The sequence below is a fragment of the Delphinapterus leucas genome, chromosome 9, assembly GCF_059928025.1.
Source record: "Delphinapterus leucas isolate spDelLeu-1000000601 "Yukka" chromosome 9, BTC_Dleu_Yukka2, whole genome shotgun sequence".
NCBI classification, from domain to species: domain Eukaryota; kingdom Metazoa; phylum Chordata; class Mammalia; order Artiodactyla; family Monodontidae; genus Delphinapterus; species Delphinapterus leucas.
In genome coordinates, this window is record NC_143137.1 from 3,422,903 (window position 1) to 3,448,228 (window position 25,326).

The following is a 25,326-nucleotide window of genomic DNA, read 5'->3' on the forward strand; positions in this document are numbered from 1 at the left end:
GGCCACATGGAAGGGAAGGTCACAGAACTGGCTCTGAGCCTTAAGTTACTCAGTCCAGATGTTTCCCACCCAGCCTTGCTGCTCTGAACCAGCAGCTCTTCTACCTCCCTTTGAAGTGATGGCTGCAGGAGCCCTCGGATTCTGGGTGACATGAATGCTCAGGTACCTTGGTGGGGGTGGGAATGACTGCAAACTACCTAAACCATCATTGCTTCCTAACTTTCAAAGTGAGTGCTGGACAATCACAGTATCAAATCTTCGATAATCATGTTCTCACATAAAGCACACTTATGTTCAAAGAAAAGCAAAGGTAGGAACGCATGCTCCACAAATTCTGAGGGAGACCTGATTTCCTTTCTATTAATTAAAAATATGTAGTTGCTAAAGTCCCCGGCTTGCACAAATTGTTAATTAATATGAAACATCAGCAAAATTATAAAAGAGAAGGGTATTTGTCTTTACCAACCTCCTGCCCCAATCCCTCTCGAATCTACTCATTTAGATTTTGAGAGTTGAATGGATTTTTTTCCTGTTCGGTAAGATGTTCTGTGCTTAATCATGAGTCCAAGTGTTCCAGGAACTCCTGGCTCTTCATAAAACTCACGGAGAGAGCAACTCTCTTTTCATAACCGCCACTGAAACCTCTTCACCATTAGGCAAGTGTTGTTGGCACTTTAGTATATAAATGGCCAAACTCAATCACTTTTTTTTTTTTTAACATCTTTATTGGAGCATAATTGCTTTACATGGTTGTGTTAGTGTCTGCTGTAGAACAAAGTGAATCAACTATACGAATACATATATCCCCATATTCCCTGCCTCTTGCATCTCCTTCCCACCCTCCCTATCGCACCCCTCTAGGTGGACACAAAGCACTGAGCTGATCTCCCTGTGCTATGCAGCTGCTTCCCACTAGCTAGCTATTTTACGTTTGGTAGTGTATATATGTCCATGCCACTCTATCACTTCATCTCAGCTTACCCTTCCCCCTCCCCGTGTCCTCAAGTACATTCTCTATGTCTGTGTCTTTATTCCTGTCCTGCCCCTAAGTTCTTCAGAACCTTTTTTTTTCTTTAGATTCCATATATATGTGTTAGCATACGGTATTTGTCTTTCTCTTTCTAACTTACTTCACTCTGTATGACAGACTCTAGGCCCATCCGCCTCACTACAAATAACTCCATTTCGTTCCTTTTTATGGCTGAGTAATATTCCATTGTATATATGTGCCACCTCTTCTTTATCCACTCCTCTGTCGATGGACACTTAGGTTGCTTCCATATCCTGGCTATTCTAAATAGTGCTGCAATGAACTTTGTCGTATATGACTCTTTTTGAATTATGGTTTTCTCAGGGTATATGCCCACTAGTGAGATTGCTGGGTCGTATGGTACTTCTACTTTTAGTTTTTTAAGGAACCTCCATACTGTTCTCCATAGTGGCTGTATCAATTTACATTCCCACCAACAGTGCAAGAGGGTTCCCTTTTCTCCACACCCTCTCCAGCTTTTACTGTTTGTAGATTTTTTGATGATGGCTATTCTGACCGGTGTGAGGTGACATCTCATTGTAGTTTTGATTTGCATTTCTCAAATTATTAGTGATGTTGAGCATCCTTTCATGTGTTTGTTGGCAATCTGTATATTTTCTTTGGAGAAATGTCTATTTAGGTCTTTTGCCCATTTTTGGATTGGGTTCTTTGCATTTTGATATTGAGCTTCATGAGCTGCTTGTATATTTTGGAGATAAATCCTTTGTCACTTGTTTCACTTGCAAATATTTTCTCCCATTCTGAGGGTTGTCTTTTTGTCTTATGGTTCCCTTTGCTATGCAAAAACTTTTAAGTTTCATTAGGTCCCATTTGTTTATTTTTGTTTTTATTTGCATTTCTCTAGGAGGTGGGCCAAAAAGGATCTTGCTGTGATTTATGTCATAGAGTGTTCTGCCTACGTTTTCCTCTAAGTTTTAGAGTGTCTGGCCTTACATTTAGGTCTTAAATCCATTTTGAGTTTATTTTTGTGCATGGTGTTACAGAGTGTTCTAATTCCATTCTGTTACATGTAGCTGTCCAGTTTTCCCAGCACCACTTATTGAAGAGGCTGTGTTTTCTCCATTGTATACTCTTGCCTCCTTTATCAAAAATTAGGTGACCATATGTGTGTGGGTTTATCTCTGGGCTTTCTATCCTGTTCCATTGATCTATATTTCTGTTCTCATGCCAGTACCATACTGTCTTGATTACTGTAGCTTTGTAGTATAGTCTGAAGTCAGGGAGCCTGATTCCTCCAGCTCCGTTTTTCGTTCTCAAGATTGCTTTGGCTATTCGGGGTCTTTTGTATTTCCACACAAATTGTGAACTTTTTTGTTCTAGTTCTTTGAAAAATGCCATTGGTACTTTGATAGGGATTGCATTGAATCCGTAGATTGCTATGGGTAGTAGAGTCATTTTCACAATGTTGATTCTTCCAATCCAAGAACATGGTATATCTCTCCATCTGTATGTATCATCTTTAATTTCTTCCATCAGTGTCTTATAGTTTTCTGCATACAGGTCTTTTGTCTCCTTAGGTAGGTTTATTCCTAGGTATTTTATTCTTTTTGTTGCAATGGTAAATGGGAGTGTTTCCTTAATTTCTCTTTCAGAGTTTTCATCATTAGTGTATAGGAATGCAAGAGACTTCTGTGCATTAATTTTGTATCCTGTTACTTTACCAAATTCATTGATTAGCTCTAGTACTTTTCTGGTAGCATCTTTAGGATTCTCTATGTAGAGCATCATGTCATCTGTAAACAGTGACAGTTTTACTTCTTCTTTGCCGATCTGGATTCCTTTTATTTCTTTCTCTTCTCTGACTGATGTGGCTAAAACTTCCAAAACGATGTTGAATAATAGTGGTGAGAGTGGGCAACCTTGTCTTGTTCTTGAGCTTAGTGGAAATGGTTTCAGTTTTTCACCATTGAGAAGGATGTTGGCTGTCAGTTTGTCATATATGGCCTTTATTATGTTGAGGTAAGTTCCCTCTATGTCTACTTTCTGGAGAGTTTTTTTTTATCATAAATGGGTATTGAATTTTGTCAAAAGCTTTTTCTGCAGCTATTGAGATGATCATATGGTTTTTCTCCTTCAGTTTGTTAATATGGTGTATCACGTTGATGGATTTGCATATATTGAGGAATCCCTGCATCTCTGGGATAAACCCCACTTGATCATGGTGTATGATCCTTTTAATGTGCTGCTGGATTCTGTTTGGTAGTATTTTGTTGAGGATTTTTGCATCTATGTTCATCAGTGATATTGGCCTGTAGTTTTCTTTTTTTGTAACATCTTTGTCTGGTTTTGGTATCAGGGTGATGGTGGCCTCATAGAATGAGTTTGGGAGTGTTCCTCGCTCTGCTATATTCTGGAAGAGTTTGAGAAGGATAGGTGTTAGCTCTTCTCTAAATGTCTGATAGAATTCGCCTGTGAAGCCATCTGGTCCTGGACTTTTGTTTGTTGAAAGATTTTTAATCACTGTTTCAATTTCAGTGCTTGTGATTGGTCTGTTTATATTTTACATTTCTTCCTGGTTCAGTCTCGGAAGGTTGTGCTTTTCTGAGAATTTGTCCATTTCTTCCAGGTTGTCCATTTTATTGGCATAGAGTTGCTTGTAGTAATCTCTCATGATCCTTTGTATTTCTGCAGTGTCAGGTGTTACTTCTCCTTTTTCATTTCTAATTCTATTGATTTGAGTCTTCTCCCTCTTTTTCTTGATGAGTCTGGCTAATGGTTTATCAATGTTTATCTTCTCAAAGAACCAGCTTTTAGTTATATCGATCTTTGCTATCATTTCCTTCATTTTTTTTTCGTTTATTTCTGATTGATCTTTATGATTTCTTTCCTTCTACTGAGTTTGGGGTTTTCTTTGTTCTTTCTGTAATTGCTTTAGGTGTAAGGTTAGGCTGTTTCTTTGAGATGTTTCTTGTCTCTTGAGGGTAGGATTGTGTTGCTATAAACTTCCCTCTTAGAATTGCTTTTGGTGCATCCCATAGGCTTTGGGCCGTTGTGTTTTCATTGTCATTTGTTTCTAGGTATTTTTTTATTTCCTCTTTGATTTCTTCAGTGATCTCTTGGTTATTTAGTAGCGTTTTATTTAGCCTCCATGTGTTTGTATTTTCTACAGTTTTTTTTCCTGTAATTGATATATAGTCTCATAGCATTGTGGTTGGAAAAGATACTTGATACGATTTCAGTTTTCTTAAGTTTACCAAGACTTGATTTGTGGCCCAAGATATGATCTATCCTGGAGAATGTTCCATGAGCACCTGAGAAGAAAGTGTATTCTGTTGTTTTTGGATGGAATGTCCTATAAATATCAATTAAGTCCACCGTGTTTAATGTCTCATTTAAAGCTTGTGTTTCCTTATTTATATTCATTTTGGATGATCTGTCCATTGGTGAAAGTGGGGTGTTAAAGTCCCCTACTATGATTGTGTTACTGCCGATTTCCCCTTTTATGGCTGTTAGCATTTGCCTTATGTATTGAGGTGGTGCTCCTATGTTGGGTGCATAAATATTTACAATTGCTATATCTTCTTCATGGATTGATCCCTTGATCATTATGTAGTGTCCTTGTCTCTTGTAATAGTCTTTATTTTAAAGTCTATTTTGTCTGATATGAGAATTGCTACTCCAGCTTTCTTTTGATTTCCATTTGCACGGAATATCTTTTTCCATCCCCTCACTTTCAGTCTGTATGTGTCCCTAGGTCTGAAGTGGGTCTCTTATAGCATATATACAGGTCTTGTTTCTGTATCCATTCAGCCAGTCTATATCTTTTGGTTGGAGCACTTAATGCATTTACATTTAAGGTAATTATCGATATGTATGTTTCTATTACCATTTTCTTACTTGTTTTGGCTTTGCTATTGTAGGTCTTTTCCTTCTCTAGTGTTTCCTGCCTAGAGAAGTTCCTTTAGCATTTGTTGTAAAGCTGATTTGGTGGTGCTGAATTCTCTTAGCTTTTGCTTCTCTGTAAAGGTTTTAATTTCTCTGTCAAATCTGAATGAGATCCTTGCTGGGTAGAGTAATCTTGGTTGTAGGTTTTTCCCTTTTATCACTTTAAATATGTCCTGCCACTCCCTTCTGGCTTGCAGAGTTTCTGCTGAAAGATCAGCTGTTAACCTTATAGGGATTCCCTTGTATGTTATTTGTTGCTTTTCCCTTGCTGCTTTTAATATTTTTTCTTTGTATTTAATTTTTGATAGTTTGATTAATATGTGTCTTGGCATGTTTCTCCTTGGATTTATCCTGTATGGGACTCTCTGTGCTTCCTGGACTTGATTGACTATCTCCTTTCCCATATGAGGGAAGTTTTCAACTATAATCTCTTCAAATGTTTTCTCAGTCCCTTTCTTTTTCTCATCTTCTTCTGGGACCCCTATAATTCAAACATTGGTGTGTTTAATGTTGTCCCAGAGGTCTCTGAGACTGTCCTCATTTCTTTTCATTCCTTTTTTCTTTATTCTGCTCTGTGGTAGTTATTTCCACTATTTTATCTTCCAGGTCACTTATCCGTTCTTCTGCCTCAGTTATTCTGCTATTGATTGCTTCTACAGAATTTTTAATTTCATTTATTGTGTTGTTTATCATTGTTTGTTTGCTCTTTAGCTCTTCTACTTCCTTGTTAAATGTTTCTTGTATTTCCTCCATTCTATTTCCAAGATTCTGGATCATCTTTACTATCATTACTCTGAATTCTTTTTCAGGTAGACTGCCTATTTCCTCTTCATTTGTTTGGTCTGGTGGGTTTTTACTTTGCTCCTTCATCTGCTGTGTATTTCTCTGTCTTCTCATTTTGCTTAACTTAGTGTGTCTGGGGTCTCCTTTTCACAGGCTGCAGGTTCGTAGTTCCCGATTTTTTTGGTGTCTGCCCCCAGTGGGTAAGGTTGGTTTAGTGGCTTGTGTAAGCTTCCTGGTGGAGGGGACTGGTGCTGGGGTTCAGGTTTGGGTTTGGCCCTGCCTCTGCACGTAGGTCACCCTCTGGCATCTGTTCTTTGCCCAGACAGGGGGGGGTTAAAGCAGTGAGTGATTCGAGGGCTCTGGCTCACTCAGGCCAGGGGGAGAGAGGGGTACAGAATGCAGGGTGAGCCTGTGGTGGCAGAGGCCAGCGTGACGTTACACCAGCCTGAGGCGCGCCGTGTGTTCTCCCGGGGAAGTTGTCCCTGGATCACGGGACCCTGGCAGTGGTGGGCTGCACAGGCTTCTGGGAGGGGAGGTGTGGCTAGTGACCTGTGCCTGCACACAGGCTTCTTGGCGGCTGCAGCAGCAGCCTTAGCGTTTCATGCCCGTCTCTGGTGTCTGCGCTGATAGCCACAGCGTGCGCCCATCTCTGAAGCTCGTTTAAGCAGTGTTCTGAATCTCCTCTCCTCACGCACCCCAAAACAATGGTCTCTTGCCTCTTAGGCAGATCCAGACTTTTCCTGGACCCACTCCCAGCTAGCTGTGGCACACTAGCCCCCTTCAGGGTGTGCTCACGCAACCAACCCCAGTCCTCTCCCTGGGATCTGAACTCCAAAGCCTGAGCCTCAGCTCCCAGCCCCCACCCGTCCCGGCAGGTAAGCAGACAAGCCTCTCGGGCTGGTGAGTGCTGGTCGGCACCGATCTTCTGTGTGGGAATCTCTCCACCTTGCCCTCTGCACCCCTGTTGCTGTGCTCTCCTCCGGTCTCTGCCAGTGAAGGGGCTTCCTAGTGCGTGGAAACTTTTCCTCCTTCACAGCTCCCTCCCAGAGGGGCATGTCCTGTCCCTATTCTTCTGGCTCTGTTTTACTTTTTTTCTTTTGCCCTACCCAGGTACGTGGGGAGTTGCTTGCCTTTTGGGAAGTCTGAGGTCTGCTGCCAGCATTCAGCAGGTGTTCTGTAGGACTTGTTCCACATGTAGATGTGTTTTTGATGTATTTGTGGGGAGGAAGGTGATCTCCACGTCTTACTCCTCCGCCATCTTCAAGGTCCTCCCTGAATCACTTTTTTAAACAACTTTCCCACCATTGTTTATGCTAACATCTTAATTGAGATAAAATTCACATATCATAAAGTTTACCTTTTTAATGTATACAACTCAGTAGTTTTCAATGTGTTAAAGAACTGTGCCTTCATCACCACTATCGAATTCCAGAATATCTGCATCACCCCCAAAAGAGGTCTCATTATGATGTGTTGAGGTAGGTTCATCAGTTGTATCAGATGTACCACTCAGGTGCGGATGTAGATAATGAGTGGAACCATGCATGTGTGGGGCAGCGCATATGTAGGAAATCTCTGTACCTTCCTCTCAATTTTGCTGTGAATTTAAAACTGCACTAAAACTATAATGTCTTTATAATAGAAGAAATCTCATGCCTATTAACAGACATTTCTTACTCTCCCCACTTCCAGTCCCTGGCAACCACTAATCTACTTTTTATCTCTATGGATTTGTCTACTGTGGAATCATACAATATGTGGCCTTTTTATCTAACTTCACACACGGAGCATAATGTTTTCAAGTTGTATCTATGCTGTAGTATGCATCCATATTTCATTTTTTATAGCTGAATAATATTCCATTGTATGGATATACCACAATTGTTTATCTATTCACCAGGTGAGGGACATTTGGGTTGTTTCTACTTTTTGGCTGTTATGAATGTTTCTATGGATATCTGTATGAACATATATTTTCAATTTCCTTGGGTATATACCTAGGAGTAGAATGACTGGGTCGTATGGTAATTCTGTGGTTCATTTTTTGAGGAACTACCAGAATGTTTTCAACAGAGGCTACACACTTTTACATTCCTACTAGTACTGAATGAAGGTTCCGATTTTTCCACATCCTCATAGATACTTGTTATTTTGCTTAAAAAATATATATATATATATATTTTTTGAATTAGACTTGGAGGGTATTATGCTAAGTGAAATGTCAGACAGAGAAAGGCAAATACTGTATGATATCACTTATGTGTGGAATCCAAAAAGTACAACAAACTAGTGAATACAACAAAAAAGAAGCAGACTCACAGATATAGTGAACAAACTGGTGGTTACCAGTGGGGAGAGAGAGAGGGGAGGGGCAATATAGGGGTGGGGGAGTGGGACGTGCAAACTATTGAGTGTAAGACAGGTTACAAGCGTTTTTAGTATAACACAGGGAACAGAGCCAATATTTTGTAATAACTGTAAATGGAGTGTAACCTTTAAAAATTGTATAAAAAATAAATGCACAAAAAATAATATGTATATATAGGCATCTAACTGTGATTTTGATTTACATTTCCCTGATGACTAATGATGTAGAGCGTTTTTCTTGTGCTTCCTGGCCATTGGTATTTCTTTGGAGAAATGTTCAAATCCTTTACCCATTTTTAAATTAAATTGTTCGTCTCTTGTTTTGAGTTGTAAGAATTCTTTAAATAACCTGGACGTTAGATGTTTATTAAAGATATGATTTGCAAATATGCTTCTCCCATTCTGTGGGTTGTCTTTTCAGTTTCTTCATAGTGTCCTTTGATACACAGAATGTTTTATGCTTGCTGACATCAAATTTATCTATTTTTTCTTGAGTTGCTTGTGCTTTTGGTCTCATATCTAAAAAAACAGCTGTTGAATCCAAGGTCACAAAGATTTACTCCTATGTTTTCTTCTAGGAGTGCTATAGTTTTAGCTCTTATTTTTCGGTTGTTGAGCCACACTGAGTTAATTTCTGTACAAACTGTGAGGTAGGAGTTCAGTTTCATTCTTTGCATGTAGATACCCAGTTGTACCAGTACCATTTGTTGAAAAGACTACTTTTTCCCCATCAAATGGTCTTAGCACCCTTGTCAAAAATGAATGGAAAATAACTGTATGGGTCTATTTTTGAACTCTACATTCTATTACATTGACCTATATATCTATACTTAGGATAGTACCACAATACTTTGATTACTGTAGCTTTAGAGGAAGTTTAATATCAGAGATGTAAGTCCTTCAACTGTTTTTTTTTCCCCAAGATTGTTTTGGCTGGTCTGAGTACCTTGCATTTTCATATGAAGTTTAGAATTGGCTTGTCAATTTCTGCAATAAAACTAATTGGGATTTTGATAGGGATGGGGTTGAATCTGTAGATAAATTTGCGAAGTATTGCCATGTTAACACTATTACATCTTCTAATCCAGGAACATGGGGATAGCTTTCCACTTACTTAGGTCTTCTTTAATTTCTTTCAATTATCTTTGGTGATTTTCAGTGTACAAGTCTTATACTTCTTTTGTTGATTTCTAAGTAACTTATTCCAGGGGTCCCCAACTCCTGGTCCATGGACCACTACCGGTCCATGGCCTGTTAGGAACTGGGCTGCACAGCAGGAGGTGAGCGGCGGGCAAGTGAGTGAAGCTCCATCTGTATTTACAGCCACACCCCACAGCCTGCATTACTGCCTGAACTCCACCTCCTGTTGGATCAGCGGCAGCATTAGGTTCTCATAGGAGCGCGAACCCTACTGTGAATCGCGCATGCGAGGGATCTAGCTTGCTTGCTCCTTATGATCATCTGAGGTGGAGCCAAGGTGGTGATGCTGGCGCTGGGGAGTGGCTGCAAATACAGATTATCATTAGCAGAGAGGTTTGACTGCACAGAGATAATAAATCAATCACTTGCAGACTCGTATCAAAACCCTATCAGTGAGTGGCAAGTGAAAACAAGCTCAGGGCTCCCACAGATTCTGCATTATGGTGAGTTGTATAATTATTTCATTATATATTACAATTTAATAATACTAGAAATAAAGTGCACAATAAATGTAATGTGCTTGAATCATCCTGAAACCATCCCTCCCCACCCCCATACATGGAAAAATTGTCTTCCACGAAACCGGTCCCCAGTGCCAAAAAGGCTGCAGACCGTTGACTTATTCCCTTTGAAACTAATGTAAGTGGAATCATTTCTAAATTTCATTTTTGAATTGTTCATTACAAGTATATAGGAATATAAATAATTTTTGTATAAGGGTCTTGTATCTTCCAATGTTGCTGAACTCAGTTATTAGTTATAATATGTTTTATTTTTTGTGTTTGTGGATTCTTTAAGATTTTCTATACATGAGATCATGCCATCTATGAATAGAGATAGTTTTACTTCTTTTTTACCTGGGTGTCTTTTTTCTCCCTTACCTAATTGTTAGAATCTCCAATACAACGTTAAACAGAAATAGTGAGAGTGTCATCATCAGAGAATCTACAAACAGCAAATGCTGGAGAGGGTGTGGAGAAAAGGAACCCTCCTGCACTGCTGGTGGGAATGTGAATTCATACAGCCACTATGGAGAACAGTATGGAGGTTCCTTAAAAAACTACAAATAGAGCTACCATATGACCCAGCAATCCCACCCTGAGAAAACCATAATTCAAAAAGACACATGCACCCCAATGTTCATTGCAGCTCTATTTACAATAGCCAGGACATGGAAGCAACCTAAATGCCCATCGACAGACAACTGGATAAAGAAGAAGTGGTACATATATACAATGGAATATTACTCAGCCATAAAAAGGAACAAAATTGGGTCATTTGTTGAGATGTGGATGGATCTAGAGACTGTCATACAGAGTGAAGTAAGTCCGAAAGAGAAAAACAAATATCGTATATTAATGTATATATGTGGAACCTAGAAAAATGGTACAGATGAACCGGTTTGCAGGGCAGAAACTGAGACACAGATGTAGAGAACAAACGTACGGACACCAAGGGGGAAAAGTGGCAGGGGGGTGGGGGTGGGATGAATTGGGCGATTGGGATTGACATGTATACACTGATGTGTACAAAATTGATGACTAATAAGAACCTGTTATATAAAAAAAAAAAAAATTCAAAATTTCAAAAAAAATTGTATAAGATGGGAAATATAGCCAACAGTTTATAATAACTATAAATGGGGTATAACCTTTGAAAATTGTGAATCACTATATTGTACACCTGTAACTTATATAGTATTGTACATCAACTATACTTCAATTAAACAATGCAAAAAAAATTAAAAAAAGAAAAGAAATAGTGAGAGTGAATATCCTTGTCTTATTCCTGATCTTAGCAGGAATACTTTCAGTATTTCACTGTTAAGTATAATATTATCTGTGGGCTTTTTATAGATGCTCTTTATAAGGTTGGGAAAGTTTCTTTCTTTGCTCGTTGAATGTTTTATCATGAAAGGATTCTGAACTTGGTCAAATGCTTATTCTGCATCTATTGAGATGACCATGTTTTTTTCTCCCTTTATCCTATTAATATGGGTGTATTACATTGATTTTTCATATGTTAAACCAAATTTTTTTCCTGGGATAAATCCCATTTGATCATGGTGTATAATCCTTTTTATATGTTGCTGGTAATTTGGTTCTATTGGCTAGTATTTTGCTGAGGTTTTTGCATCTATATTCAAAAGAGATACTGGTCTGTAGTTTTCTTGTAATACCTTTCTTGAGTTTTGGTTTCAGGGTACAAACTACTCTTTTTCCATTTAAGTTTTGTGATTATAGTTTAAACATACCTCAAAATTTACCTGCACTTCTTGTACGTATCAAAAATTTTTTTACATTGCATTTTTTCCCCCTTAAAGTCTAATACCCGTGTAGTCTATTTATTGAGGATTAGAACATTTTTTTTTTTTTCCACACAAAGTGACACCTAATACGACAAGGGGAATGGATAGTTACACACTATTTATATATGGTATAATGTTTTCCTATCATGACCCCCACATGTTTATCTTATGGGCAAAGGCTTTCTTCTTGCCCTAATCTCACCACTCTCTTGCTACTAAATTCTTACCACTCCATTAAAGCCCACTTCACATATTACTTTCTCCATGAACTTTATCATAAAGGGTCTCTCTCTCTCTTTCCTCTCAGCTTCTATACAACTTATAAGTTTGAAAGTTTGAAACTTTCAATAATCCATCTCTACATATGTTTTTTTCTGTAGACTTTTGTGGACAATTTTTGTGTATTTTTCTTCCCTGAGAGATTTCCGATTCTGTTTTATACTTCCTTTATTTCATCAGTAGTATCTAATATTTAGTTTATCCTTAGTTCACATTCAATATACGTTGTTTTTATAATTTTCTTAATTCATCCTCGATAACACACCCAGGAATGCCATTAGATATGTAAAATTATTATATTTATAAAGACAACATCTTTAAGCTCATCAAGCATAAGTTAATACTTGTGAATTTTAATATATGCCAAGAATTTCCACCCAGTCAACAATTATCTAAACAAATTCAAAGCATGTAAAATAGATCTTTTTTATTGAAAGTGTATTACATCATTTTAAAGTATGGCACAATGAGAATTAGAACCTGGGAAAAATAAATTATATAATGGGTATTTACTTAGAAAAAATCTCAAAGTAAACTTATGCCCTTTCTCCCTTATAGCAGCTTGCTTTTCCAAGAATAAATGTGAGTACCTGGTGTCAGCAGCACCACTGAGGTGACAATCAGGGAGCAGATGACCAGGATGACAAGCAGTGCGATCGCTATGCCTTTCCAGTTTCTTTGTGGAGGATTACTCCCCACCAGCTCCTAAAGCAACAGCAGGAAAGAGAAACTCTGTGAGTAAAATAAGGAACTAAAATAAGCCAGTGGATACACTTCATTCAAATCAAGAGCTCAGGCGTATTCTCATCCTTGAAGCTATGATCAACTCCTTTCTCTGCCCTCTGCCTCAGTGTCCAAAGGCCCCAGGTTCTCTTCTCTATCCCATGGCAAAGCCTTATCTCAAGAAGAATTGGATATTATGTTTACAGCTTTTGTGTAACTTAATGCTTCTCCACCCAATAAACTAGATTCCACAGCATAGGGTGATGTGGTGTTTCTTATTACAGCCAACCTATTAACCCCCATCGAATCAAACCCAAGTATGATGAATTTTCCAGCCCTAAGATCTCTCTCATCTTTCTCTTCACTGACATCCACATTGTTAAGTCCTATTTCAGGCTACCAAATTCAAACATTTATTTAGCACATACTATGTGCCAATTTTAATCAACGTTTGCCTACTTCTCACCATCCTGGGCCTTTTCTTCCTTCTATAGCTCCTCAAACAAAGCTTTAAGACTTCCCAGGTCTTGCTAGTGCACTGGGTAACCCACCTATCCCTTTTCTAGGTTTTAGTCCCCTCCAGGGACCGCATTATAGCAGGTGTTGGGGGTATGAGGGGGATCTGGAGACATTGCTAAAGAATGCTAAAGGTTGAAAAGATCTAGGAAATTAATCAGGCGTATTGGCTGCTGAGACCAAACTTTCAGTTCCTTTCAAATTAGGATGATTATATAATTTACAGTCCAAACTAGGATCATTTGAGAGACAAAGGGGGTAATATTAATAATCAATAAATATAATAGTTACATACCAGTAATTATTATTATTAATTATACAAGAGCAACTGGGACTCTCCAGGGCAAATTAAGTCATATGGTCACACTGCAAATGAATTACTGCCCCTCCTGCCTATACATAGATCACAAAATATTCTCTCTTATAGCGCCCACTATTGCGACTTGCATTAACTGCGAGTCAAAATGCAATAGGATGGAGATGGCCTCAAAAAGTAGGCAACGTGATATATAAATACACCCTTATCCAAGGCTGAAAGTTCATTAGAATGTATCAGATTTCTGTAAATCAAAATATAGATAATATTCAACCATGGGATAGTAAATAATATTTGACATCTAAATATTTAATATTGGCTATCTAGGTTATAGAATCAAGAAAAATTTGACTCCAAACAATTAATATTGGCCATCTAGGTTATCCAATTAAGAAAAATTCTGAGGACCATTAAAACCTTAGCAGGAAAGTGTTCTACAGTTTTTAGAAATTTCTACCAGTATGCTTATTTGCCATTGAGAACTGAATTTGCCTACTAAAAAGTGGCTTTTCAGCACTTAAAAATAAGACTAAACATGAGTATGAAATTACGACGAAAGGTTATACTGAGTCAACCTCATTTCCTATTGGATAGGGTTTTCTATGGGAGGAAGTCGCTGGCTAGTGACAAGAAGTGATCAGATCTCACTGATTCAGCAGCTTTTCATTTCATTTACAGAGGAAATAAGCCATTCTCACCAAAGCTGTGAATAGCATAAATCTTGCAGTAGTACTATTCCTAAGACCATGATAGTGTACATGACCTCCCACAGAACCGAAGTGGACATTTCTCAAACACTGTTCAGATTAAATCCCAGGGTAACAATCAAAACCGTAACGGTTTCATACTCAAGACTGAATCTTATCAAGATGAAGAATGATGAAATTAGTGGTATTGTCTTCATCAGCTCAAACAATGGATATCTTTCAAATCTTGTTTCTAGTAAGAATAATCTAGGATTCTAAAATTTGTTTTAAATATATCTATTAGATGCGCTGATAGAAGTTTATATGAAAAAAAAAAAAACCCTAAGACTTCTGCTTTGCCTCAACTTCTTGAGCAGCCAGTAGCGTCACTAATTTCCTTGCAGAAGTGTACTTGAATGATGTTACACTGATGTTCCCAGCAGGTCCCTCCCTGGCCCAAGTACGCGCACAATATGGTGTCCAGGTCTAGGCTGGATATTGTCAGAGATAACGATGGACAGAGTGTTTCTACAAAGAGGACCCGAAGACAGAGACATTGCAAAATATGTCATATGAAGTAAGGCTGAAGGAAGGGTTCAGACTCAAAAACCAAATACTTAGTCTCTGTCTATTTGAATTATCACATGCCAGACAGAGGACTTCTTCTGCATAGTCCAGATGCCAGAGTTAGAACCAAAAGGAAATTTCACAGAGACAGAATTATGTATCAAAAAACCTTCAGAATTTCTAACTACTAGTATTGCTTCATGACAGAATGGGCTGCTTCACCAGGACGTGAGCAGGGTGGATGAACAGCTCCCAGGGATCCAGGAGGGCGAGCCCAGGGAGGAAGGTGGATGTAAGAGATCTTAAAAATGTCTAACACAGTGTACATTCTATGGACACACAGGGCAGGGAAAAGAAAGATGAAGAACCATGAGGTGGCTCCAGTAAGTGGGAAAATGAATGAAAGGACAGTTCAGAAAGAGGACAAAGACTCTGCTCCCTGCATGCTCACTGTGCTAAGAACAGAAAACCAATTCAGTGTATATTACTGGATGGACGAATGCACAATAGGATAACCAAACAGGCGTTGATAGCAGAGCCCACTTAAGTGAAGTGATTCTGGATCACTGATGCCATTTTTTAAGTAGAGATGAACCACACTTCTTTCAGGTAACATTCTTACTTTTAAAAAGCAGAGTAGGGCTTCCCCGGTGGCACAGTGGTTGAGAGTCCGCCTGCCGATGCAGGGGACACGGGTTCGTGCCCCGGTCCGGGAGGATCCCACATGCCGCGGAGCGGCTGGGCCCGTGAGCCATGGCCGCTGAGCCTGCGCGTCCGGAGCCTGTGCTCCGCAACGGGAGAGGCCACAGCACTGAGAGGCCCGCATACCGCACACACACACAAAAAAAAGGCAGGGTAATTTTACCCACAGAAATGCAGACAGTCTTTAGCCAAATTTCATTTTCAGAGTGCAGGTAATTTATTTTTTTAACTACACAAACAATATTACTACAATAATAATAGAAAACGGAGGAAAAAAAAAAAAACCATGAACCATCTTGCTAATGGTTCCAAGAAAACAAAAGTTTTCATTTTTCCATCTTCCTCTCCAGTCCTGGTCGATATGCATATTTAATTTTTACACAGGTAAAACCAGAACATACATCTGGTTTTTGAGTTAGAATGCAGGTTAACAGTGAAAATCTAACTTGAACATCTGATTTGGCATCCCAAATTCAGACTTCCTCATCTTAACTTGCAGGAGTTGAATTATGGAAAATTTGAGTAGAACTGTTCTTGCTTCCCATGAAGGGCAAGAGAAGTTAATAAATTATCCCCTGAAATGTTGAGCTTCAGTAGTGCATCTCTCAACAGAATTACATATTTTTGCCTAGAATGATGAGATTGAGGCTGTAATATATTCTCTGTTCTGTTTGGTAATCATGCATATCTTATACAGATGCAATACAATGGAAAAGCATGTTTACAATTAAACACTGGCCTAAGAAGGTGAACAAATCTCCCATCCATCCATCCATCCATCCATCCATCCATTGATATTTTATCCAGGCTTACTCTGGCAAGCACTGTTCTGAGACCCTGTTATGGCACTGTTATCAACCCGACAAGTCCAAAAGCTTTCATTTGTTCCATATTCCTTTCTTGTATTCTAGTGCAGGGATGGGGGACAAACAATAAACAGATAAACACACTAAGAAGAAAAAAACAGGACCGAGGGGGTCTTGTCACCTCTTTGTATATAAAGAGGTCAGATAGATTTCCTAATAAAGAGACATTTGAACAGAAACTGAAAGAAGTACAGCTGGGAAGAAGCACATCAGACTGCTGTGGACTGAACTGTGTTCCCCCTTAAATTCATGCGCTGATGCCTTAAACCTCAATGTGATGGTATATGAAGATGGAACCTTTGGGAGGTAATCACAGTTAGGTGAGGTCATGAGGGTGGGGTCCTCGTGATAGGGTTAGTACCCTTATAAGAAGAGACACCAGAAAGCTTGCCTCCCTTCTCTCCACCTGTATACGTGGAGAAAAGGCTGTGTGAGGACACAGAGAGAAGGTGACCATCTTCAACCCAAGGAGAGAGCCCTCACCAGATACCACAGCTGGCATCCTGATCTTCGACTTCCAGTCTCCAGAACTGTGAAAGATAAATCTCTGTGTTTAAGCTGCCTGGTCTATGGTGTTGTGTTATAGCAGCCCCAGACAGAGTAAGACACAGGCTGACATCTGAGGGCAAACAATCCAGGTAGGGGGAGAGGCAGGAATACAGTCCGTAAGATAGTGTGCGCTTTGGTGTGGAGGACAGCAAAGAGACAGGGGCCAGGGTGGCCATAGTGATGTGAGTGAGATGACCACACTGAGCAAGGAGGGTGGGAGTCTGGATGTCACAGTGCAGGAGAGTAGGGTCTGGATGCCATAGTGCGGGTTGGCTTTTCCTCTGAGTGCAAGGCATATAAGAAAGCAGTGCATGAACCAGACTCCCACAAAAAGATCCCCAGGGGAGCTGCTTCATGGAGAGCAAAGAATATGGAAGCAAGGGTGGGCCCAGCAGGGACCCACTAGGAGGCCAGGGTGATGGAGGTGTGTCCCAGGTGGTAGTGGTACAGGTGGTGAAAAGTGGTTGATCCTGGGCATGTAATAGAAAACGTCAGTGAACCATGCTTTTGGGAGCAGATAATACGCACCTAGGTGTCAGGACACGTTTATGTACCCCTTTTGCATTTAGAGCCCTCTCTGAGGCTACTGTCTTCTGTGCTCAAGTAAAAAGCCCTTTGCACATCACTCCAAAGAAAGTCTCCCCTCCTTCCCTCTACCTCTGAGCCAAGCCTAAGCCCTCCCCACTCTCTGCTCCAGGAACCATTTCCTCCTGTGTCCCAACCCCCCACCCCCAGCTTCGCACATACCATTGACTTCTGTCTCCTGACACTCCTCTCTGGCAAACCCCTTCACATTCTTTAGTTGTCAGCTAAAATATCATCTCTCTCTGACATTTTAGGAAGCTGTGCCTGGTTTCACAGGCAGAGTTTATTATTCTTTTCAATTGGAAGCAACTGCAACACTTTGTAAATGCTTTTCTGTAACGTTATTGCGCTATGAAATGATGTATTGAATGCCTGTGTCATCGGCAGACTGGAAGCTACTTAAGGAAGTGGGCTGGATGTTCATGTTCCCAATGCCTGGTGCAAAGTTTAGGACACCAGAGCGCCCAGGGACTGTGGGCTGAATGGATGAATGAATCCACAGATGCCTTTATGAGAAGGAACGTTGTTGTTTGCCGGCACACCTGTCAGAGACGCAATTGCTGGTTGATGCAGAAAGTAAAGCGTTAATACAACCCCAACTGCATTAACTATGCCATAAATAGCAATCGGTCCTAAAAGACGTAATGCAAACTGACATCTAAGGCTGGCAATCCCCTTGTCCCTAGTGACATAACTGTTGCTCACACTTATTTTTAACTCAGGCAAAAAGAAAACAAACAAGGAAGTAAAACCAAACTAAACGCTTTCCTAGGTCGTTTGGTTGTTTTAAATATAAAATTCATCTTTCCAGAATGTTATTATCTTAGCAATTCATGATTAGAGCTTGATTTTTTCTTTTTTTTTTTTTTTTTGCGGTACGCGGGCCTCTCACTGTTGTGGCCTCTCCCGTTGCGGAGCACAGGCTCCGGACGCGCAGGCTCAGCGGCCATGGCTCACGGGCCCAGCCGCTCCGCGGCACATGGGATCTTCCCAGACTGGGGCACGAACCCATGTACCCTGCATCGGTAGGCGCACTCTCAACCACTGTGCCACCAAGAAAGCCCAAGAGCTTGATATTTTTGTGCCAATTTTACAACTGAAATGGAAGAAATACAGATTAAAACAATGCTTACAGACTCCACCACGTCCCGTGAACTGATTCAAGAATAAGTCCACGGCATGCTGCCTCCCTAAAATCGATGCATCTTATCTCATCCTGAGCTCCATCTGTCTCACAGAATTCCCTGCTGCCTTTATCAGACTTCATGCCTTCTGATGAGGAGCAGAGATCCAAATGAAAACTCAGGGGTGATTATTTCAAAAGTAGAAACTGAGACTACAAAGGTGGAGAAAAGAAAGGAAGGGGTGGGAAACTAGAGGAATCTAGAGCGTGGTTGTCACAGGATAAATGCAAACGTGTCTGAAAGCCCATTATAATTTATGAAAATTATAGATACCTGAATAAACACTGCTTTACTATTTACTGCGCTCACTACCAATGTCCCAGCAACATCTGACATACAATACGGGGAAAAGTCAAAAGCACATTAAATTTCCTGTACTTGATAAAGAAAGTAAACGATACAGAGATCACATTCCTTTCATCCACTCTCTTTGCACCCCAAGCTCTAATGAGGAGAAATCAGCATTTTAACTTTTGTTGGGTACCCAAAGTAGGGTGACGCAGGTTGCAGCTGTGAGACTCCACCACAAAGCAGTGCATTCCTCAAGCAGCAATAACCGACTTGCATGTTTCCATGCATCATAGGCACTTTGTTTAATGCACTGTGGGTATAGCCTCACGTGGCTAAATGGACAAAGGAGCCACGACCAGCAGAAGTGAGACTGGAGGATGATTTCTGCGTGATACTGAGGCCTCTCCTAAAGAAGCCCCCCGTCCTAGGAAGTCAGAGCACGGGAAGCTGCAAGTGCAGGAGCGCTGGGCGTGGCGGAAGGAGAGCAGAGCCCGCAGCGACAGCCGAGGTCCAGGCCTTGCCAGCTGTGATAGGAACAGCTGGCGATTCTGCATTTTATTTCCCGTGGCTGAAGGCAGAGGGGCCAATCAGATGGCCCACTCACCACAGAAGGAGGAAGTGAATTCAATTGTTTTTCTCACAATAATCCATCTTTGAGCCAATCAATCTCCTCTTCTATCAAGCAGCTTTCAGAAGAATATTAAGACTAGAAGACTGTTTCTGGCTCTCAAAATGGAAAGAGACCTTCTCTGGGATATCACTAGATCCAAGCTTAGGTCACTGACAGTTTAAAATATTCCCAGAGAATATATGTGAATCAACAGCTCAACAGAGACTGGATATCCTTCGCAGGGAGAGTTCTCCACTCCTTGAAATTCTTCCCTCCCGAGACTGTTGTTTTGTGTCTTCTAAGTACTTTGGGTGCTTTTGCTGGTTGTGAGCATGAGGAATGGATGAAAGCTGTGGCCACAAAATACTAATTAACGCCGATTCCATGTCGGTGACTCTGTAACTGACTATAGGGCTGGGGTGGGCTGGGCAGCCAATCCTGAAAGATGGAAGCAACCAATGCAGTGTGAGAGGGAGATAGTGCTCATGGTGGAGGGTGGAGCCTTACCCTTCAAAAAGCTTCTGTTGATTTCACTAATTAGAAATTAAATTTGGGGACTTCCCTGGCGGTCCAGTGGTTAGGACTTCGCCTTCCAATGCAGGGGGTGTGGGTTCGATCCCTGGATGGGGAGCTAAGATCCCTCATGCCTCACGGCCAAAAAGCCAAAAAACATAAAACAGAAGCAATATTGTAACAAATTCAATAAAGACTTTAAAAATGGTCCACATCAAAAAAATATCTTAAAAAAGAAAAAGAAATTAAATTTGGTTGACAGGCCCTTCTTTCGACGTCTGGCAGTTAATTACGAATCATCACCGCCTTAGCGACAGAGAGGAGCTGACACGCCCACGCTATCAGACCTATGCTCAGGTGACCCCTCTTCCCCTGGACACTGTCTCTCCATCATCTTCCTCCGGGTTATACGGATGCCCCACTCCTTAGGTTGTCCTGGGCTCTCACCACCTGTTCTCTGTCAGCCTTACAGAGTGATCTGGGATCCACTCTCCTTTTCTCCTATGGATTTGGAAACTTCCGAGGTTGACTTACATAACATGAATTTAACATAACATTACCGCCTGAGGGCACAGCACTTTGAAATCGAATCCACCACTATTACTAAGGCAGCTGTCACCCTCTACCTGCAACTCAACAAAACTGTTGGAGGAGTAATCTCCTGTTCTACCAGTTCCTCTAGAAAAGGAAGAAGAAGACCAAACAGGCAAAATATTGAGTGTAATTATCTATCTCTTAAAACTTCTTCTTCATTATTTACTTGCAAACTCATCACCAGAAATGAAATTATTTTAGGCTCTTCAGTTTAACTGACTGTGTCTGATAGCTTCTTTATGAAATTAATTCAAAATGTTAAGTCATTCTTACCTTCACAGCTCAGGCTAACTTGGACCTATTTTGATAGAATGTTTTAAAGGTATCATGTTGTCCCATAAATCACAAAAGCAAGGGCACTACGACCCGATCACCATCAGAAGAAATTTCACAATATATCATGCCCAAGAGAAACCCCTTTCAGTAAAAATATGGCTATGAAAGTAAGTGGCAGCATTTAAAATCGAGCATTTGAATCTCACATGGCTGTGTATGATAACGATGCCTTCAAAGCATCTTTAGATACCGTCTGTCTTTGCCTTGACTCACTGAAACCCACAGGCAATTGTGAGACAAGTTTCCTATACCAGGGCAGCTTTTTAGCAAGCTCAACACGTCATTTCCCGATGTCACAAATCCCTGCAGGCACTCAATAAATATTAAGTAACTAACAAACAAGACTCAAAGGCAAGAACCACCGGCAATTTAATGACAGAGTCTAAAATAATTTAGCTCATTTTTTCAAAAGGGCTCGCCACCCTGATGCAACCGTCTGTCAAAGTACTAGATGCCTCTTGACAAATGATCCCAACTGCCCTCCTCTCCCATCCATGGGTGCCAGAGCTATGTTTCCACACTGTGAGCGCCCCCCTCACTGCCTCAGCCTCAAGTAACTGGCCCAAAATGGGTCAGAAGTCTGCTCCAGGATTTTAGGGGTGGGGTTAAAATACTGTAATAGGGAAGAGCCCCTGTACTCTCTTACAAGTTAATCACTAAAGAGTGTTGCCTATAAGCTTCAATTATACATAACGGCCCATCTCTGGGAACCCTGCTTCCCAGGCAATAAGTGTTAAGCTAAAATACCTTTGTCTAGCTCACAGGAAACATCCTGACTGGGCCCACCTGTGAACGACTGCAGGGAGGAAGAAATTATCACATCCCCTCCAGAGGCTGATGGGAACCAGTACGTGTTTGATTTTATCCCCTCCCCTTTCAGTATAAAAAGAAGCCTGAATTCTAACTCAGGCAAGATGGTTCTTTGGGGAAGGAGTCCACCATCTTTTCGGTCTGCCGGATTTCCAAATAAAGATGCTATTCCTTTCCCCAACAACTGGGTTCCAGATTTATTGGCCTGTCGTGTGGCAAGCAGTATGAGCTTGGACTCGGTAACACTATTCCAATTTATTCTTGCCTTTGTCACGCAACACTAGGATGGAAGTGGAGGAGGGTGGCAGGAGGTGTCTACTCCCATATGGCATACGGCTTCGGAAGGAAGGAGAGCAGGCTTACAGAATATGAAGAATGAGTTACACCAACACACAAAGAGACAAGAAGCAAAGAGAGAGAAGAGTCCCTATTGGTTTGAATTTCTTGACCTAATTTTTCTCCCAAGACCTAAATAAATTTTTCCCTTAGATTTAACAGCACACTCCTGTTTCTTTATGAAATATTTTATTTCCCATTTTACTTAAACTAGTGTGAGCTGATTTCTGACACTTGAGAACAAAGAATCTGACACGTGTCACTAAGGACGTCCAGCCCAGCAGCCAGGATCCAGTCAGCGCTCCGTTTCCAGGAGGCATCCTGTGCTCCTTACTGAGGTCGCACGCTCCACTGTGCACAGCACCTTATGGCCAAATCCACACTCGAAAATGAGGTGAAATTTTAGCTACATGCTTGGTTTATAATAACAAAATAAAGAATTTTCTAATTGGACACATAGTTTTCTTTGAAAAGACCAGCTTTTCCATAAGTACGTATAGTTACTTTTCCCAGGGAAACGCTGAGTGAAATTTAGCAATTACCTTCACAGATCCCCAAGGATCCACACTTGTCATTACCCATCAGTGTTGTAGTGTAGCCCTCTGTGACAGGAGGGGGCTAATTCAAATTAAAGCAAATGCCAGCCAAGACAGCTGGCACAGCCAAGTGTTCATGAGCATCTTGAGAGGGTGGACTGTTCCTGAGGTATTCACTATTTTTAGGTCCCGATTCCTCAAAGGAAAAGCTCCAGAATTTTTAAATTATAGCTGGCCTAGAGTGGCTCTGTTCAGTAGATCCATATGTAACAGCTATTTTTATAATCAAGAATGGTCTATAAGTTACAGATGTAGAAAACAAACTTATGATTTCCAGGGGGGATGTGGGGGGAGGGATAAATTGGGAGATTGGGATTGACATACACACACTACTACATATAAAATAGATAACTGATAAGGACCTACTGTATAGCACAAGGAACTCTACTCAGTGCTCTGTAATATGGGAACAGAATCTTAAAAAGAGTGGATATATGTATATGTATAACAGATTCACTTCCCTGTACACCTGAAACTAACACAACATTGTAAATCAACGATACTCCAATTAAAAAAAAAAGAATGGTCTATACCAGCATTTTCATATAATTCAGTCTAATAGAAAGACATACAGCGTCAGAGAAATTATGACCTACAGGGATACAAGTGATAAACCATCTTGATGCCATCTGCAACCTAATCCCCTTTGCCGTGTAAACTAACATGTCCACAGGTTTGTGAGTTTGGGAGGTGGAAATCTTTGGGGTGGGGGGGGGAGGTCATTATTTTGCCAACCACAGGGTGTATTCCACATAATGAAATGTTATACCTCAATGGAAATACCAACCTCCTACTACGTGCACAGCCAGAGGAAGACCACAAGTATAACTGTTAAGTGAGTTGGGTTAGACACTAAAGAATATACACCGCATAATTCTATTTACGTAAAGTTCAACACTGAGCAACACTGCGCCCCAAATATAGGGCGCACCCTTGAGTCTATAAAGACAAACAAGAAAGGAATTTCTATAAAATTCAGGATGTTGTATAATTTAGGGGGGAAAGAGGAGTCCCAGCTGGAGAGGGGGAGACAAGATGCAGGAGTTTTAGAGGTGCTGGCAGGACTCTCTCCTGACCTGGATGGAAGTTATAGGGCTGTGTCAGGCCACGCTCATCTGCTCTGCTATTTGCTTGCATGTTATATGGTTTTTGTATGGTAGTATTTCACAGTGCAAAGGTAAACCATGCACAGTGTAGAGCAGCTTTGGGACAGAGCACTGGCCAAGAGCGGTGACATAAGGAGATACTTCCTAGCACTCACACCCAGGAGGAAACAACATCAGGCCAAGGAAATGACACCATGAGACACGTATGATGGCCAGAAAGACAAGGTGCTGAGAGAAAGTCTAATGATGGGGGTTGGGGGTGGTCAGGGTGGGACCAAGGCAGCAGGCAAGGCTCTCTGAGGAGGTGAAATTTAATTTGAGCATTGCAGGATGTGCAAGAACTAGTCAGGTGAGTGGCTGGGAAGGTTTTCCACGTGGAGGGAGCCCAGTGCAGAGGGCATGAGCCTGGTACTCAGTGTACCTCTGGCGTGCGGTGTCCAGGATGAAGCTGGAGGGGGAAGGCACTGATAAAACCTGGCCGGTTTTGTAGACGATGCCATGTATTTTGTGTTGAATCCAAAATGCAACTGGAAGTCAGTGAAGGATTCTGTAAGCCACTCATAATAACTTCTAGAAGAAGGCAGGCATTAATTATTCATTTTATTTATTGACATCAGAAAAAGTACACTGAGAAGGACCAGGATTGGTTACTTCTCCCATTGTGCCTAAAATATGTCAAATATCAGGCCAAGGTGAAATCAAATACCCCCAAAAGGAAAATATTTACATAGCAACTATTAAAATTATTGAGAGAAAATAAACCACACAAACTGAACCGTGGGATCTCCCATTACAGGGCTCCAGTCTACTGTCTAAATGTATTTTCTTTCTAATATTTATTCACCATGAACAGCACTGACATAAATTTCTTTTATGTATCATGGACCATTTACCATAAGTAGAAAGTAGCAACAAATTACAAAATCAACCGTGTGTGTATCTCAGGATGGTAAAACAGCTTTCTAATCATTGTATTTCCATATCCAGAGGACGACAAATGACTTTAAGACTGCAAGAACAAGTTTCAAATAACATTTAGCAACTGACACACGTCCATCAATATCTATCACATCAGCCTGTTGGATGCACACACCCATTTCTGTTCTACTGGCTCATTTACTTAATCTTCGTTATTGGTGGCTCTTATCTTTCATAAAGGGCACAACAAAGATAATAGTTGGCCAGTAATTGCCCAAGGAACCTAAGAGTGGACCGAAGCAGAAAGCACGACTCTGAGTGGTCCCCAGGTCACTGAGATGGCAATGGGGCTGCGGTGAGGAATCCTCACCGGTGAAGTTAGTGGGACACGGGCCACCCTGCACAGCCCTTGGGAGGGAGTCATAGGACCACTCAGGATGGTGTGATTCCTCCTCTTTCTGCCTCTGCTGCTCCCTCAAGGCCCCTCCACCACCTTGCTCATGCAGCTGATGCCCCCTGAATCCAGGATTAATTGATCGATTGATTTTCTTTTTTTTAATTGAAGTATAATTGATTTAAAATGTTGTGTTAGTTTCAGGTGTACAGCAAAGTGACTTCATCATACATACATATATATCTATTCTTTTTC

General features: G+C 40.8%; 1 protein-coding gene across 1 annotated transcript in view; it reads right to left on the minus strand.

Annotated features, from left to right (window-relative positions):
- Positions 1-25,326, minus strand: part of DPP6 (dipeptidyl peptidase like 6) — a 766,975-nt gene that overhangs the window by 385,535 nt on the left and 356,114 nt on the right. The window contains exon 2 of the mRNA XM_022576791.2: positions 12,464-12,578. Coding sequence (XP_022432499.2) covers positions 12,464-12,578 — 115 coding nt within the window. The remainder of the gene's footprint in view (positions 1-12,463; positions 12,579-25,326) is intronic.